This window comes from Haemorhous mexicanus, chromosome 15 (genome assembly GCF_027477595.1).
Source record: "Haemorhous mexicanus isolate bHaeMex1 chromosome 15, bHaeMex1.pri, whole genome shotgun sequence".
NCBI lineage: Eukaryota > Metazoa > Chordata > Aves > Passeriformes > Fringillidae > Haemorhous > Haemorhous mexicanus.
In genome coordinates this window covers 16,135,822-16,148,971 of record NC_082355.1, presented here as the reverse complement: position 1 = coordinate 16,148,971, position 13,150 = coordinate 16,135,822, and the positions used below count along the sequence as shown (strand labels likewise).

The following is a 13,150-nucleotide window of genomic DNA, read 5'->3' as shown; positions in this document are numbered from 1 at the left end:
TAAAGCACCAATTATTCTAGTAGGGTTGGGAGAACTTCTCAAGAGCAAACAACAAAATAATGTTCAGTACATTGCAGAGAGGAGAGGAGAAGAGAGCAAGAAAGGGCAAAAATGGGAATGCAAACCCTCTATCACAAAAGGATTTATTCCTAGAGGGACAGCCTTCTTCTCCCAAACAGAAAGAACTGAATTCAGAAACAAGAATGAGAAGCAAAATTCAAAGTCCTGTTCTCAATTCTTCTTGTTTCTATTTTCAGAAAATTATCTTTGAAGGACATGTGACATTTTCATGCACACAAGGACAATCAATATGTGTTCATGACTCTCTAAAGCCTACCCTAAGACATCTCCTGCTGCTGTATTTCAAGACAATCTGAAGGGGACAGAACACAAAACCCACCCATGGGCCAAAGGAAGATTTTGTTGTGCTTTTTCCTGTTCCTGCCTGCCCTGAAGAAGATGAGATCCCTGTACTCATAGGGTCAAAACAGCCTTTTACTCTGCAGAGCTGGAATTGTCAGCATTGCAATGGCTGGACAGGACAGATTCACTGTTTCACTGGGCAGAATTACTGAAACATCTGCAGATGCACAGTGGTTTTGCAGGCAGAAATACTGAGAAGAAAGTGCAACCCACAGAGCCCATGCATCTCAGGCAGAGACATCCAGAATCCCAGAAAGAAAAATGTGTTTGCAAGCAGAGCATCATGACACACCATTGAGAACCACCTTGCTTTTCTGGGAAAGGGACTTTGTGTCCTTTCAGCAAGCATGAGACCTGTCTATGCAACTGTGCCAACGAGCTGTAAAAAGAACAAGAAGTCCAAGGTCTGTTCAGACAGCAAGAGATACAAGAGAAAGGTGGAAGTGCATAAGGAAAGCCTATCAAAAGGCTGTGACAAAGGAGAAATAGACCATTATCAGAGGGAGAGAATCAAAGTAACATTTTTACCTAACTTGTGTTTTTGGAGAGGAAGACAAATTTTAGTCTGACTTAGAATTTGCAGGAATTTGCCTGGCCAATAGGGAGCATATTTTCTCTCAAGAAATCATTGCTGCAGAGAGGATCGCCTGCCCACATGGGCCATGAAGCCCCTGCCTGTGCAGGCCCCAGCTAGTTGAAGGAAAGAGCATTGAACTGTCCTGCAGAGAGAGTGCCAGCATTGTCTGGGGCCATGTCCTCGGTGCTGACAGGGACAGCGGGGAAATCCTGTTCCTCATCGGGGCCCTGGCCCACGGCGCAGTGCTGTGGGGGCAGGCTGGGCAGGATGGGCTTGAGGAATCTGAACTCGCTGTTGCCCGAGCCCGTTGTGAGGCTGATCTCGTAGCAATAGGGGCGGGGCAGGGTCCCTGCGGCGGCTGCATCGGCCAGGCCGCTCTGCAAGGTGTCGGCAGCATAGAGCACATGGCCGGCCTTCAGCTCCTTCCTCCGGCACACCTTGCGAGCCAGCAGGACTGCGGTGGAGATGAGGAAGAGGAGGGAGACAAAGACCAAGGCAAGGATTAAGTAGGTGGTCAGGGAGGCGTCCTGATCCTCGGTGGCCGGGCTGCCCTGAGGGAGGCGCACGTCGGAGAAGTCCTTGAGCAGGAGAGCGCTCAGAGCTGCCGTGGCTGAGAGCGGGGGCTGCCCGTTGTCTCTGACCAGCACAAGGAGCTTCTGCTTGACCTGTCTCTCTCTGTCACCGGCCTCCTCAGACGCACCTCGCCGCTCTGCAGGCCCACGGAGAAGAGCCCCGGCTCGGTGGCCCTCAGCAGGTGGTAGGAGAGCCAGGAGTTCTGTCCCGAGTCGGCATCGACGGCCACCACTTTGCTGATGAGGTAGCCCGCCTCGGCCGACACGGGCACCAGCTCGCTGGAGGCCGGGCTGCTCTCCTGGGCCGGGTAGAGCACGAGCGGTGCGTTGTCGTTCTCGTCCAGCACCACAAGGCGGACGGTGACGTTGGCCCTGAGGGGAGGAGAGCCCGCGTCAGAGGCACTGACCGTCACCTCGCTCTGCCTCAAGTGCTCGTAGTCCAGGGGCCGCAGCACAAACACGTGTCCGTTCTCCGAGTTCACCGAGATGCAGGAGCACCAGGCCCGCTCCGGCCCTTGCTCTGCTGCCAGCCAATAGGTCACCTTGGCATTCAGCCCCACGTCAGCATCTGCAGCGCTCACGGCTCCTACAAACACCGTGGCGACGTTGTTCTCACGCACGTACATGGTGTAGGAGGTCTGGTTGAAGACGGGCGCATTGTCATTGACGTCCGAGATGTCCACGGTGAAGGTCTGCGTGGTTGTGAGAGGGGGCGAGCCCGCATCTGCTGCCGTGACCCTGAGCATGTACTGAGGCGTCTCCTCGCGGTCCAGCGCGCTCACTGTCACCAGCTCGTAGTAATTCTTATAGGCTGGCCGCAGGGAGAAGAAGAGCTGATCCTCCAGGGCACAGGAGATCTTCCCGTTGGCACCAGAATCCCGGTCCCTGACCGTGAACAGGGCAACCACCGTGCCGGGCACTGTGTTCTCGGGGAGGGGACTGCTGAAGGAACTGACCACCAGCTCTGGGGCATTGTCATTCACATCCACCACCTCCACCAACACCTTGCAGATTGCTGAGAAACCCCCTCCATCTGTGGCTCTCACACTGAGCTCGTGGGTTTGTGCTGCCTCAAAGTCCAGAGGTTTTTTGAGTTTAATTTCACCATTTGTGGGATCAATCACAAAGGCTGAGTCACTCTGACCAACCACTTCATTGAGCTGATAGGAGATGTCTCCATTAACTCCTTCATCCTGATCAGTTGCCATAACAGTCAGAACCACAATACCTTCTGGCAGGTTTTCCAGAACTTTCGTAACGTAACGCTCTTGCATGAATTTGGGAGCATTGTCATTTACATCTAAAATTATAATAGAGATCTCAATGCTTCCACTCTTGGGAGGAGAGCCACCGTCAACAGCAACAACTCTGAAACCCATCTCAGGATGTTCCTCTCTGTCTAGTGGCTTTTCCAATACAAGCTCAAGGTATTTGTCACCATTATCCCGACTTCCATAGGAGACACTAAAGTACTCGTTCTCGGGAGAGATGCTGTATGCCTGGACTGTGTTGCTGCCAATATCTAGATCCTGAGCCACCTCCAGTGGGAAACGAGACCCAGGCTCGCTCGTCTCTGGAATCTTAAAAGTGATTAGTTCATTCGGGAAGACGGGTGAATGATCATTGACATCGTCCAGAGTCACCTCGACCCTGAAGAACTGGAGGGGGTTGGAGAGGAGCAGCTCGAAGGGGAGCATGCAGGTGGCGGACTGGGCGCACAGCTCCTCCCGGTCCAGCCTCCCCGCCACGACGAGGCGGCCGGAGGCGCGCTCTAAGCGAAAATGCTGCCGGCCGTCCTCCGAGAGCAGGCGGGCGCGGCGAGCCGAGAGCTGCGCCGGCGTCAGCCCCGCATCCTCCGCCAGCTCGCCCACCACGGAGCCGCTTTCCGCCTCCTCGGCTACGGAGTAGCGGATGGGCTCGGCGCGAGCGAGCGGCAGCCACAGGAAAGCAGAGACACAAAGCACTTGCCTTGCGAGCGCCATGGCGCGGCGGCGGATGCTGCGGTGTCGGTATCGGTGTCGCGGCGGGTGTTGCGGGCGATTCCCCGCGGAGAGCGGCGAAGTGCGGGGCGGGCGCCTTCCCTCGCTGGCTGGGATTCCGGCCGGCTGTTCGTAACGCAGCCGGGGTGTGCCGGCAGCGGTGACACGGGGCAGCGCTCGCTGCCGCAGCCGCTGCCACCTCCGCCCGGCTGAGCTGCGCTGGTCTAAGCTGAAAAGAGCTTGGTCTAAGCTGAACTGGGCTGGGCTGAGCTTGCTCGGGCTGTGGCGCTCCGGGCTCGGCCGCCTCCGCTGCCGCAGCCGCTCGGCGCCGCCTTGGCCGAGGGCACCACCCAGCGGTGCGCGCTGGGACTGCAGCCGCCGCCGCCCGCAGCCCGCGCTGCCGCTCGGCCCGGCCCGCGATGCCGAAGCCGCCGGGACACCCGGCGCCAGCAACGGAACGCGGCCTTCACCAGGCGAGCCTAAAGACGAGGCTCAGCCGAGAAGGTGAGAAAAGCCTCATTCTTTAGCAGGAGAAATCACACAGGCATGGGCCATAATGACATAACTGGTATGCCAATGAACACTGTACTGGCCGCATCTGCACACGCAGGAACTGTACCAACAGTGCTTCAGTCAAGGGATACATTGAGAAATAAACTCGCAGAAGTTTGGGAAGTCTTGAGAGGTCTTTCCCAGAAAGAACGTCTCTAAAAAGACTTCTGTCATCACAAAATCAGTCAGAGTGCTCTCTTGATTTCCCTCTAACACCTTTTTTTCACTTTTTAATCACTTGGTTATAGAAATTTACTATATTAAACTGTGTAAGTTCAAAACATCATATCGTGAGGAAGGTGATCAGAGTATTTCTTGCATCACAGACATCCTTGAAATAACCAGTTATTCTAGATGGGGTGACAGTCCTTCTCTAGAGCAAATGGCTCAGTACAGAGCTCAGTACATTTCAGAGTAGAAAGGGCAAACATGGGAATGTGGATACTCTGACACTAACACAGAAAATCATGCATGGACAGCTTTTTAGTCCCATCAAGAAGTCTTGGGTTTCAGGAACAGCAATGAAAAGACCTATCTCAATGTCTCTTTTTAAGTTCTTCTTTATTCTTCATCCCAATAATACTCTTTTAATAATTGTGGAGATTTCCTTCACTGCATTCAATGACAAAGAACATGATTGTACAACTCTGTTCATTTACAGCCTACCCTGCCACTGTTTGTGCTCCTGTGTTTCCAAGGCAATCCCGAGGTGACAGAACACCCAAGCCCTTCTCATAATCCAAAGAAAGATTTTGTTGCACATTTTGTTGTATCTCTACTCTAAGCTAGATAAGGAAGATGAGACTGCTGTTGTGAAAGTGTCCAAATCACATCATTCCCTTCAGAGCTGGCACTGCCTGTGTTGCAGTGGCTGGGTGGGAGCAACTCCCTGCTTCACCAGGCAGCACTGCTGAAGCTGGTATTCAGTGCCTGAATGAACAAGGAAGCTTGTCTTTTCTGTTGTAGTGAGAAAAAGTAAAGCACACAGAGCCCACATCTCAGACAGAGACATCCAGAACCCCGGGAAGAAAGGGCCTAGGGCTCATGTGACGTTGTAACTCAAAACTCACAAGTTCCTTGATTCCTGAAGTACAAAAAAAAGGCTTTTTGCATTTCAGTGAGGATATGACTTGTTTGGCTAACAGGGATAATATTTATAGGTCAGAATAAAAAGGTCCTCTGACTTGTTAGACAGCAGGAGAAAAAAGAACACAGCTGTGAGTGCTAACCGCATACATGAAGCCTGTTAGAAATGGCAGTTAAAGAGCTGAAACAAATTCATTTAAAAAGAGAGTGAATCTTGATGTCTTGTACTTCCACCGATGTTTTTTGGAGAGGCAGATGGTGTTTATTCTGAAAAGAGCTTTCAGAAAGTTGGTAGCTCCAAAGGCAAACTCAGATAAATTCTAGAGAAACAATTGCCACATGTTGAAGACTGGAGCGCCGCTTCCCAAGGGCCATGAGGCCTCTGCCTGTGCAGCCCCCAGCTAGTTGAAGGAAAGAGCATTGAACTGTCCTGCAGAGAGAGTGCCAGCATTGTCTGGGGCCATGTCCTCGGTGCTGACAGGGACAGCGGGGAAATCCTGTTCCTCATCGGGGCCCTGGCCCACGGCGCAGTGCTGTGGGGGCAGGCTGGGCAGGATGGGCTTGAGGAATCTGAACTCGCTGTTGCCCGAGCCCGTTGTGAGGCTGATCTCGTAGCAATAGGGGCGGGGCAGGGTCCCTGCGGCGGCTGCATCGGCCAGGCCGCTCTGCAAGGTGTCGGCAGCATAGAGCACATGGCCGGCCTTCAGCTCCTTCCTCCTGCACACCTTGCGAGCCAGCAGGACTGCGGTGGAGATGAGGAAGAGGAGGGAGACAAAGACCAGGGCAAGGATTAAGTAGGTGGTCAGGGAGGCGTCCTGATCCTCGGTGGCCGGGCTGCCCTGAGGGAGGCGCACGTCGGAGAAGTCCTTGAGCAGGAGAGCGCTCAGAGCTGCCGTGGCTGAGAGCGGGGGCTGCCCGTTGTCTCGGACCAGCACAAGGAGCTTCTGCTTGACGCTGTCTCTCTCTGTCACCGGCCTCCTCAGACGCACCTCGCCGCTCTGCAGGCCCACGGAGAAGAGCCCCGGCTCGGTGGCCCTCAGCAGGTGGTAGGAGAGCCAGGAGTTCTGTCCCGAGTCGGCATCGACGGCCACCACTTTGCTGATGAGGTAGCCCGCCTCGGCCGACACGGGCACCAGCTCGCTGGAGGCCGGGCTGCTCTCCTGGGCCGGGTAGAGCACGAGCGGTGCGTTGTCGTTCTCGTCCAGCACCACAAGGCGGACGGTGACGTTGGCCCTGAGGGGAGGAGAGCCCGCGTCAGAGGCACTGACCGTCACCTCGCTCTGCCTCAAGTGCTCGTAGTCCAGGGGCCGCAGCACAAACACGTGTCCGTTCTCCGAGTTCACCGAGATGCAGGAGCACCAGGCCCGCTCCGGCCCTTGCTCTGCTGCCAGCCAATAGGTCACCTTGGCATTCAGCCCCACGTCAGCATCTGCAGCGCTCACGGCTCCTACAAACACCGTGGCGACGTTGTTCTCACGCACGTACATGGTGTAGGAGGTCTGGTTGAAGACGGGCGCGTTGTCATTGACGTCCGAGATGTCCACGGTGAAGGTCTGCGTGGTTGTGAGAGGGGGCGAGCCCGCATCTGCTGCCGTGACCCTGAGCATGTACTGAGGCGTCTCCTCGCGGTCCAGCGCGCTCACTGTCACCAGCTCGTAGTAATTCTTATAGGCTGGCCGCAGGGAGAAGAAGAGCTGATCCTCCAGGGCACAGGAGATCTTCCCGTTGGCACCAGAATCCCGGTCCCTGACCGTGAACAGGGCAACCACCGTGCCAGGCACTGTGTTCTCGGGGAGGGGACTGCTGAAGGAACTGACCACCAGCTCTGGGGCGTTGTCATTAACATCCACCACCTCCACCAACACCTTGCAGATTGCTGAGAGGCCCCCTCCATCTGTGGCTCTCACACTGAGGTCATGAGTTTGTGCTGCCTCAAAGTCCAGAGGTTTTTTGAGTTTAATTTCACCAGTTCTGGGATCAATCACAAATGCTGAATCACTCTGTCCCATGGCATGGCTGAGTTGATAGGAGATATCCCCGTTAATTCCTGCATCCTCATCAGTTGCCAGCACAGTCAGAACCACAGAGCCTTCTGACATGTTCTCCAAAACCTGCCCTTGATACACCTCCTGCGTGAAGATGGGAGCATTGTCATTTACATCTAGAATGATAATTTTCACTTCAGTAGAGCCAGTCCTTGGAGGAGAGCCCCCATCCACGGCAATAACACTGAACTCTATCTCTTCCTGCTCCTCTCTGTCTAGTGGCTTTTCCAGGACCAGTTCAAGATACTTCTTCCCTGTATTGCGACTACCATAGGAGACACTAAAATACTCGTTCTCGGGAGAGATGCTGTAAGCCTGGACTGTGTTGCTGCCAATATCAAGGTCCCGAGCAACCTCCAGTGGGAAAAGTGAACCCGGATCACTCTTTTCCACGATCTTAAAAGTGACTCGTTCATCGGAGAAAATTGGCGAATGATCATTGATATCCTTCACTATCACCTCGACCCGAAAGAACTGGAGGGGGTTGGAGAGGAGCAGCTCGAAGGGGAGCATGCAGGTGGCGGACTGGGCGCACAGCTCCTCCCGGTCCAGCCTCCCCGCCACGACGAGGCGGCCGGAGGCGCGCTCTAAGCGAAAATGCTGCCGGCCGTCCTCCGAGAGCAGGCGGGCGCGGCGAGCCGAGAGCTGCGCCGGCGTCAGCCCCGCATCCTCCGCCAGCTCGCCCACCACGGAGCCGCTTTCCGCCTCCTCGGCTACGGAGTAGCGGATGGGCTCGGCGCGAGCGAGCGGCAGCCACAGGAAAGCAGACACACAAAGCACTTGCCTTGCGAGCGCCATGGCGCGGCGGCGGCGGATGCTGCGGTGTCGGTATCGGTGTCGCGGCGGGTGTTGCGGGCGATTCCCCGCGGAGAGCGGCGAAGTGCGGGGCGGGCGCCTTCCCTCGCTGGCTGGGATTCCGGCCGGCGCTCCGTAACGCAGCCGGGGTGTGCCGGCAGCGGTGACAGGGGGCAGCGCTCGCTGCCGCAGCCGCTGCCACCTCCGCCCGGCTGAGCTGTGCTGGTCTAAGGTGAAAAGAGCTTGGTCTAAGCTGAACTGGGCTGGGCTGAGCTTGCTCGGGCTGTGGCGCTCCGGGCTCGGCCGCCTCCGCTGCCGCAGCCGCTCGGCGCCGCCTTGGCCGAGGGCACCACCCAGCGGTGCGCGCTGGGACTGCAGCCGCCGCCGCCCGCAGCCCGCGCTGCCGCTCGGCCCGGCCCGCGATGCCGAAGCCACCGGGACACCCGGCGCCAGCAACGGAACGCGGCCTTCACCAGGGCAGCATAAAGCCCAAGCTCGGCCCGCAACTGCCAAACGCCTTCCTCGACAGGACAAAGCACTGAGACAGGGAGTTTGTAAAAGCATGGACATGTCAATGAACACTCTCCCGCCTGCATCTTCACGCTCAGTTATTCGACCCACCCAACTTTGCTTTATTCAAGGGATATAGTGACGAAAAGTCTCGCAGAACTTTTGGAAACATTGAAGGAGCTTTCCAGTAAAGAACGACACTACAAAGAGTTCTGTCTCGACAAAAGGAGGTAGGGTCTACGCTTTATTTCACTTTGACATATTTTTAAAATTGTAAACTCAAAGGTTTAGCGGCTTACAATGTTAAACTGTGTAACTTTAGCACAATATAGTGTGTGGGAGGCTTTCTGGGGATTCCATGCATCTCAGACATTATTTAAACAACCAATTATTCTAGTAGGGGGGGAAGTCCTTCTCTAGAGCAACCAGCAAAATAAAGCTCAGCACATTTCAGAGAGGAGAGGAGAGGAAGAAAGGGCAAAAATGGGAATGCAAACCCTCTATCACAAAAGGATTTACTCCTGCAGGGACAGCCTTCTTCTCCCAAACAGAAAGAACTGAATTCAGAAACAAGAATGAGAAACAAAATTCAAAGTCCTGTTCTCAATTCTTCTTGTTTCTAATTTCAGAAAATGATCTTTGAAGGACATGTGACATTTTCATGCACACAAGGACAATCAATATGTGTTCATGACTCTCTAAAGCCTACCCTAAGACATCTCCTGCTGCTGTATTTCAAGACAATCTGAAGGGGACAGAACACAAAACCCACCCATGGGCCAAAGGAAGATTTTGTTGTGCTTTTTCCTGTTCCTGCCTGCCCTGAAGAAGATGAGATCCCTGTACTCATAGGGTCAAAACAGCCTTTTACTCTGCAGAGCTGGAATTGTCAGCATTGCAATGGCTGGACAGGACAGATTCACTGTTTCACTGGGCAGAATTACTGAAACATCTGCAGATGCACAGTGGTTTTGCAGGCAGAAATACTGAGAAGAAAGTGCAACCCACAGAGCCCATGCATCTCAGGCAGAGACATCCAGAATCCCAGAAAGAAAAATGTGTTTGCAAGCAGAGCATCATGACACACCATTGAGAACCACCTTGCTTTTCTGGGAAAGGGACTTTGTGTCCTTTCAGCAAGCATGAGACCTGTCTATGCAACTGTGCCAACGAGCTGTAAAAAGAACAAGAAGTCCAAGGTCTGTTCAGACAGCAAGAGATACAATTGAACGGTGGAAGTGCATAAGGAAAGCCTATCAAAAGGCTGTGACAAAGGAGAAATATACCATTATCAGAGGGAGAGAATCAAAGTAAGATTTTTACCTAACTTGTGTTTTTGGAGAGGAAGACAAATTTTAGTCAGACTTAGAATTTGCAGGAATTTGCCTGGCCAATAGGGAGCATATTTTCTCTCAAGAAATCATTGCTGCAGAGAGGATCGCCTCACCACATGGGCCATGAAGCCACTGCCTGTGCAGACCCCAGCTAGTTGAAGGAAAGAGCATTGAACTGTCCTGCAGAGAGAGTGCCAGCATTGTCTGGGGCCATGTCCTCGGTGCTGGCAGGGACAGCGGGGAAATCCTGTTCCTCATCGGGGCCCTGGCCCACGGCGCAGTGCTGTGGGGGCAGGCTGGGCAGGATGGGCTTGAGGAATCTGAACTCGCTGTTGCCCGAGCCCGTTGTGAGGCTGATCTCGTAGCAATAGGGGCGGGGCAGGGTCCCTGCGGCGGCTGCATCGGCCAGGCCGCTCTGCAAGGTGTCGGCAGCATAGAGCACATAGCCGGCCTTCAGCTCCTTCCTCCGGCACACCTTGCGAGCCAGCAGGACTGCGGTGGAGATGAGGAAGAGGAGGGAGACAAAGACCAAGGCAAGGATTAAGTAGGTGGTCAGGGAGGCGTCCTGATCCTCGGTGGCCGGGCTGCCCTGAGGGAGGCGCACGTCGGAGAAGTCCTTGAGCAGGAGAGCGCTCAGAGCTGCCGTGGCTGAGAGCGGGGGCTGCCCGTTGTCTCTGACCAGCACAAGGAGCTTCTGCTTGACGCTGTCTCTCTCTGTCACCGGCCTCCTCAGACGCACCTCGCCGCTCTGCAGGCCCACGGAGAAGAGCCCCGGCTCGGTGGCCCTCAGCAGGTGGTAGGAGAGCCAGGAGTTCTGTCCCGAGTCGGCATCGACGGCCACCACTTTGCTGATGAGGTAGCCCGCCTCGGCCGACACGGGCACCAGCTCGCTGGAGGCCGGGCTGCTCTCCTGGGCCGGGTAGAGCACGAGCGGTGCGTTGTCGTTCTCGTCCAGCACCACAAGGCGGACGGTGACGTTGGCCCTGAGGGGAGGAGAGCCCGCGTCAGAGGCACTGACCGTCACCTCGCTCTGCCTCAAGTGCTCGTAGTCCAGGGGCCGCAGCACAAACACGTGTCCGTTCTCCGAGTTCACCGAGATGCAGGAGCACCAGGCCCGCTCCGGCCCTTGCTCTGCTGCCAGCCAATAGGTCACCTTGGCATTCAGCCCCACGTCAGCATCTGCAGCGCTCACGGCTCCTACAAACACCGTGGCGACGTTGTTCTCACGCACGTACATGGTGTAGGAGGTCTGGTTGAAGACGGGCGCATTGTCATTGACGTCCGAGATGTCCACGGTGAAGGTGTGCGTGGTTGTGAGAGGGGGCGAGCCCGCATCTTCTGCCGTGACCCTGAGCATGTACTGAGGCGTCTCCTCGCGGTCCAGCGCGCTCACTGTCACCAGCTCGTAGTAATTCTTATAGGCTGGCCGCAGGGAGAAGAAGAGCTGATCCTCCAGGGCACAGGAGATCTTCCCGTTGGCACCAGAATCCCGGTCCCGGACCGTGAACAGGGCAACCACCGTGCCGGGCACTGTGTTCTCGGGGAGGGGACTGCTGAAGGAACTGACCACCAGCTCTGGGGCATTGTCGTTCACATCCACCACCTCCACCAACACTTTGCAGATTGCTGAGAGTCCCCCTCCATCTCTGGATCTCACACTGAGCTCATGAGTTTGTGCTGCCTCAAAGTCCAGAGGTTTTGTGATTTTAATTTGACCAGTTTTGGGATCAATCACAAAGGCTGAGTCACTCTGACCAACCACTTCATTGATTTGATAGGAGATGTCCCCATTAACTCCTTCATCCTTATCAGTTGCCAGCACAGTCAGAACCAGAGAGCCTTCTGGCATGTTCTCCAAAACCGTTGCGATGTACTCCTCCTGTGTGAATTTGGGAGCATTGTCATTTACATCTAGAATTAAAATTTGGATTTGGGTTGTGCCACTCCTGGGAGGAGAACCTCCATCCATGGCAATAACACTGAAACTCATCTCTGCCTGCTCCTCCCTGTCTAGTGGCTTTTCCAATACAAGTTCAAGAGACTTCTTGCCTGTGTTGCGACTTCCATAGGAGACACTGAAATACTCGTTCTCGGGAGAGATGCTGTATGCCTGGACTGTGTTGCTGCCAATATCAAGGTCCCGAGCAACCTCCAGTGGGAAACGTGAACCCGGCTCGCTCGTTTCGGGGATCCTAAAACTGACTCGATCTTCTCGGAAAATAGGGGAATGGTCATTGACATCGTCCAGATCTACCTCGACCCGAAAGAACTGGAGGGGGTTGGAGAGCAGCAGCTCGAAGGGGAGCATGCAGGTGGCGGACTGGGCGCACAGCTCCTCCCGGTCCAGCCTCCCCGCCACGACGAGGCGGCCGGAGGCGCGCTCTAAGCGAAAATGCTGCCGGCCGTCCTCCGAGAGCAGGCGGGCGCGGCGAGCCGAGAGCTGCGCCGGCGTCAGCCCCGCATCCTCCGCCAGCTCGCCCACCACGGAGCCGCTTTCCGCCTCCTCGGCTACGGAGTAGCGGATGGGCTCGGCGCGAGCGAGCGGCAGCCACAGGAAAGCAGAGACACAAAGCACTTGCCTTGCGAGCGCCATGGCGCGGCGGCGGCGGATGCTGCGGTGTCGGTGTCGGTGTCGCGGCGGGTGTTGCGGGCGATTCCCCGCGGAGAGCGGCGAAGTGCGGGGCGGGCGCCTTCCCTCGCTGGCTGGGATTCCGGCCGGCTCTCCGTAACGCAGCCGGAGTGTGCCGGCAGCGGGTGACAGGGGGCAGCGCTCGCTGCCTCAGCCGCTGCCACCTCCGCCCGGCTGAGCTGCGCTGGTCTAAGGTGAAAAGAGCTGGCTCCAAGCTGAACTGGGCTGGGCTGGACTTGCTCGGGCTGTGGCGCTCCGGGCTCGGCCGCCTCCGCTGCCGCAGCCGCTCGGCGCCGCCTTGGCCGAGGGCACCACCCAGCGGTGCGCGCTGGGACTGCAGCCGCCGCCGCCCGCAGCCCGCGCTGCCGCTCGACCCGGCCCGCGATGCCGAAGCCACCGGGACACCCGGGGCCAGCAACGGAACGCGGCCTTCACCAGGGCAGCCTAAGACTAGGATGAGCCCACAATAGCTAAGCCACATTCCTCGACAGGAAAACCGCACCGTGATAGGTCGATGGTGATAGCACTGGCATGCAAATGAACACTTTCCCGGCTGCATCCCCTCGCTCAGGAGCGTACGCACCCAACATTGCTTCAGACAAAGTACATACCGAGAAAGTAACTCGCAGAATTTTGTGAAGCATTGAC

At 56.1% G+C, this 13,150-nt stretch overlaps 2 protein-coding genes and 1 pseudogene across 2 annotated transcripts; all 3 read right to left on the bottom strand.

Moving 5' to 3' along the window:
• Nucleotides 1–228: 228 nt before the first annotated feature.
• LOC132334316 (protocadherin beta-15-like) lies at nucleotides 229–3,809 on the bottom strand (annotated as a pseudogene).
• An 838-nt stretch (nucleotides 3,810–4,647) lies between these two features.
• On the bottom strand, nucleotides 4,648–8,306 carry LOC132334323 (protocadherin beta-15-like). Its single transcript, XM_059860285.1, has one exon. It carries the CDS (start codon nucleotides 8,030–8,032, stop codon nucleotides 5,591–5,593), a length of 2,442 nt encoding a protein of 813 aa, XP_059716268.1. The 5' UTR covers nucleotides 8,033–8,306; the 3' UTR covers nucleotides 4,648–5,590.
• Nucleotides 8,307–8,770: 464 nt separating this feature from the next.
• On the bottom strand, nucleotides 8,771–12,597 carry LOC132334322 (protocadherin beta-15-like). The gene has a single exon (XM_059860284.1). It carries the CDS (start codon nucleotides 12,464–12,466, stop codon nucleotides 10,025–10,027), a length of 2,442 nt encoding a protein of 813 aa, XP_059716267.1. The 5' UTR covers nucleotides 12,467–12,597; the 3' UTR covers nucleotides 8,771–10,024.
• Nucleotides 12,598–13,150: the final 553 nt, after the last annotated feature.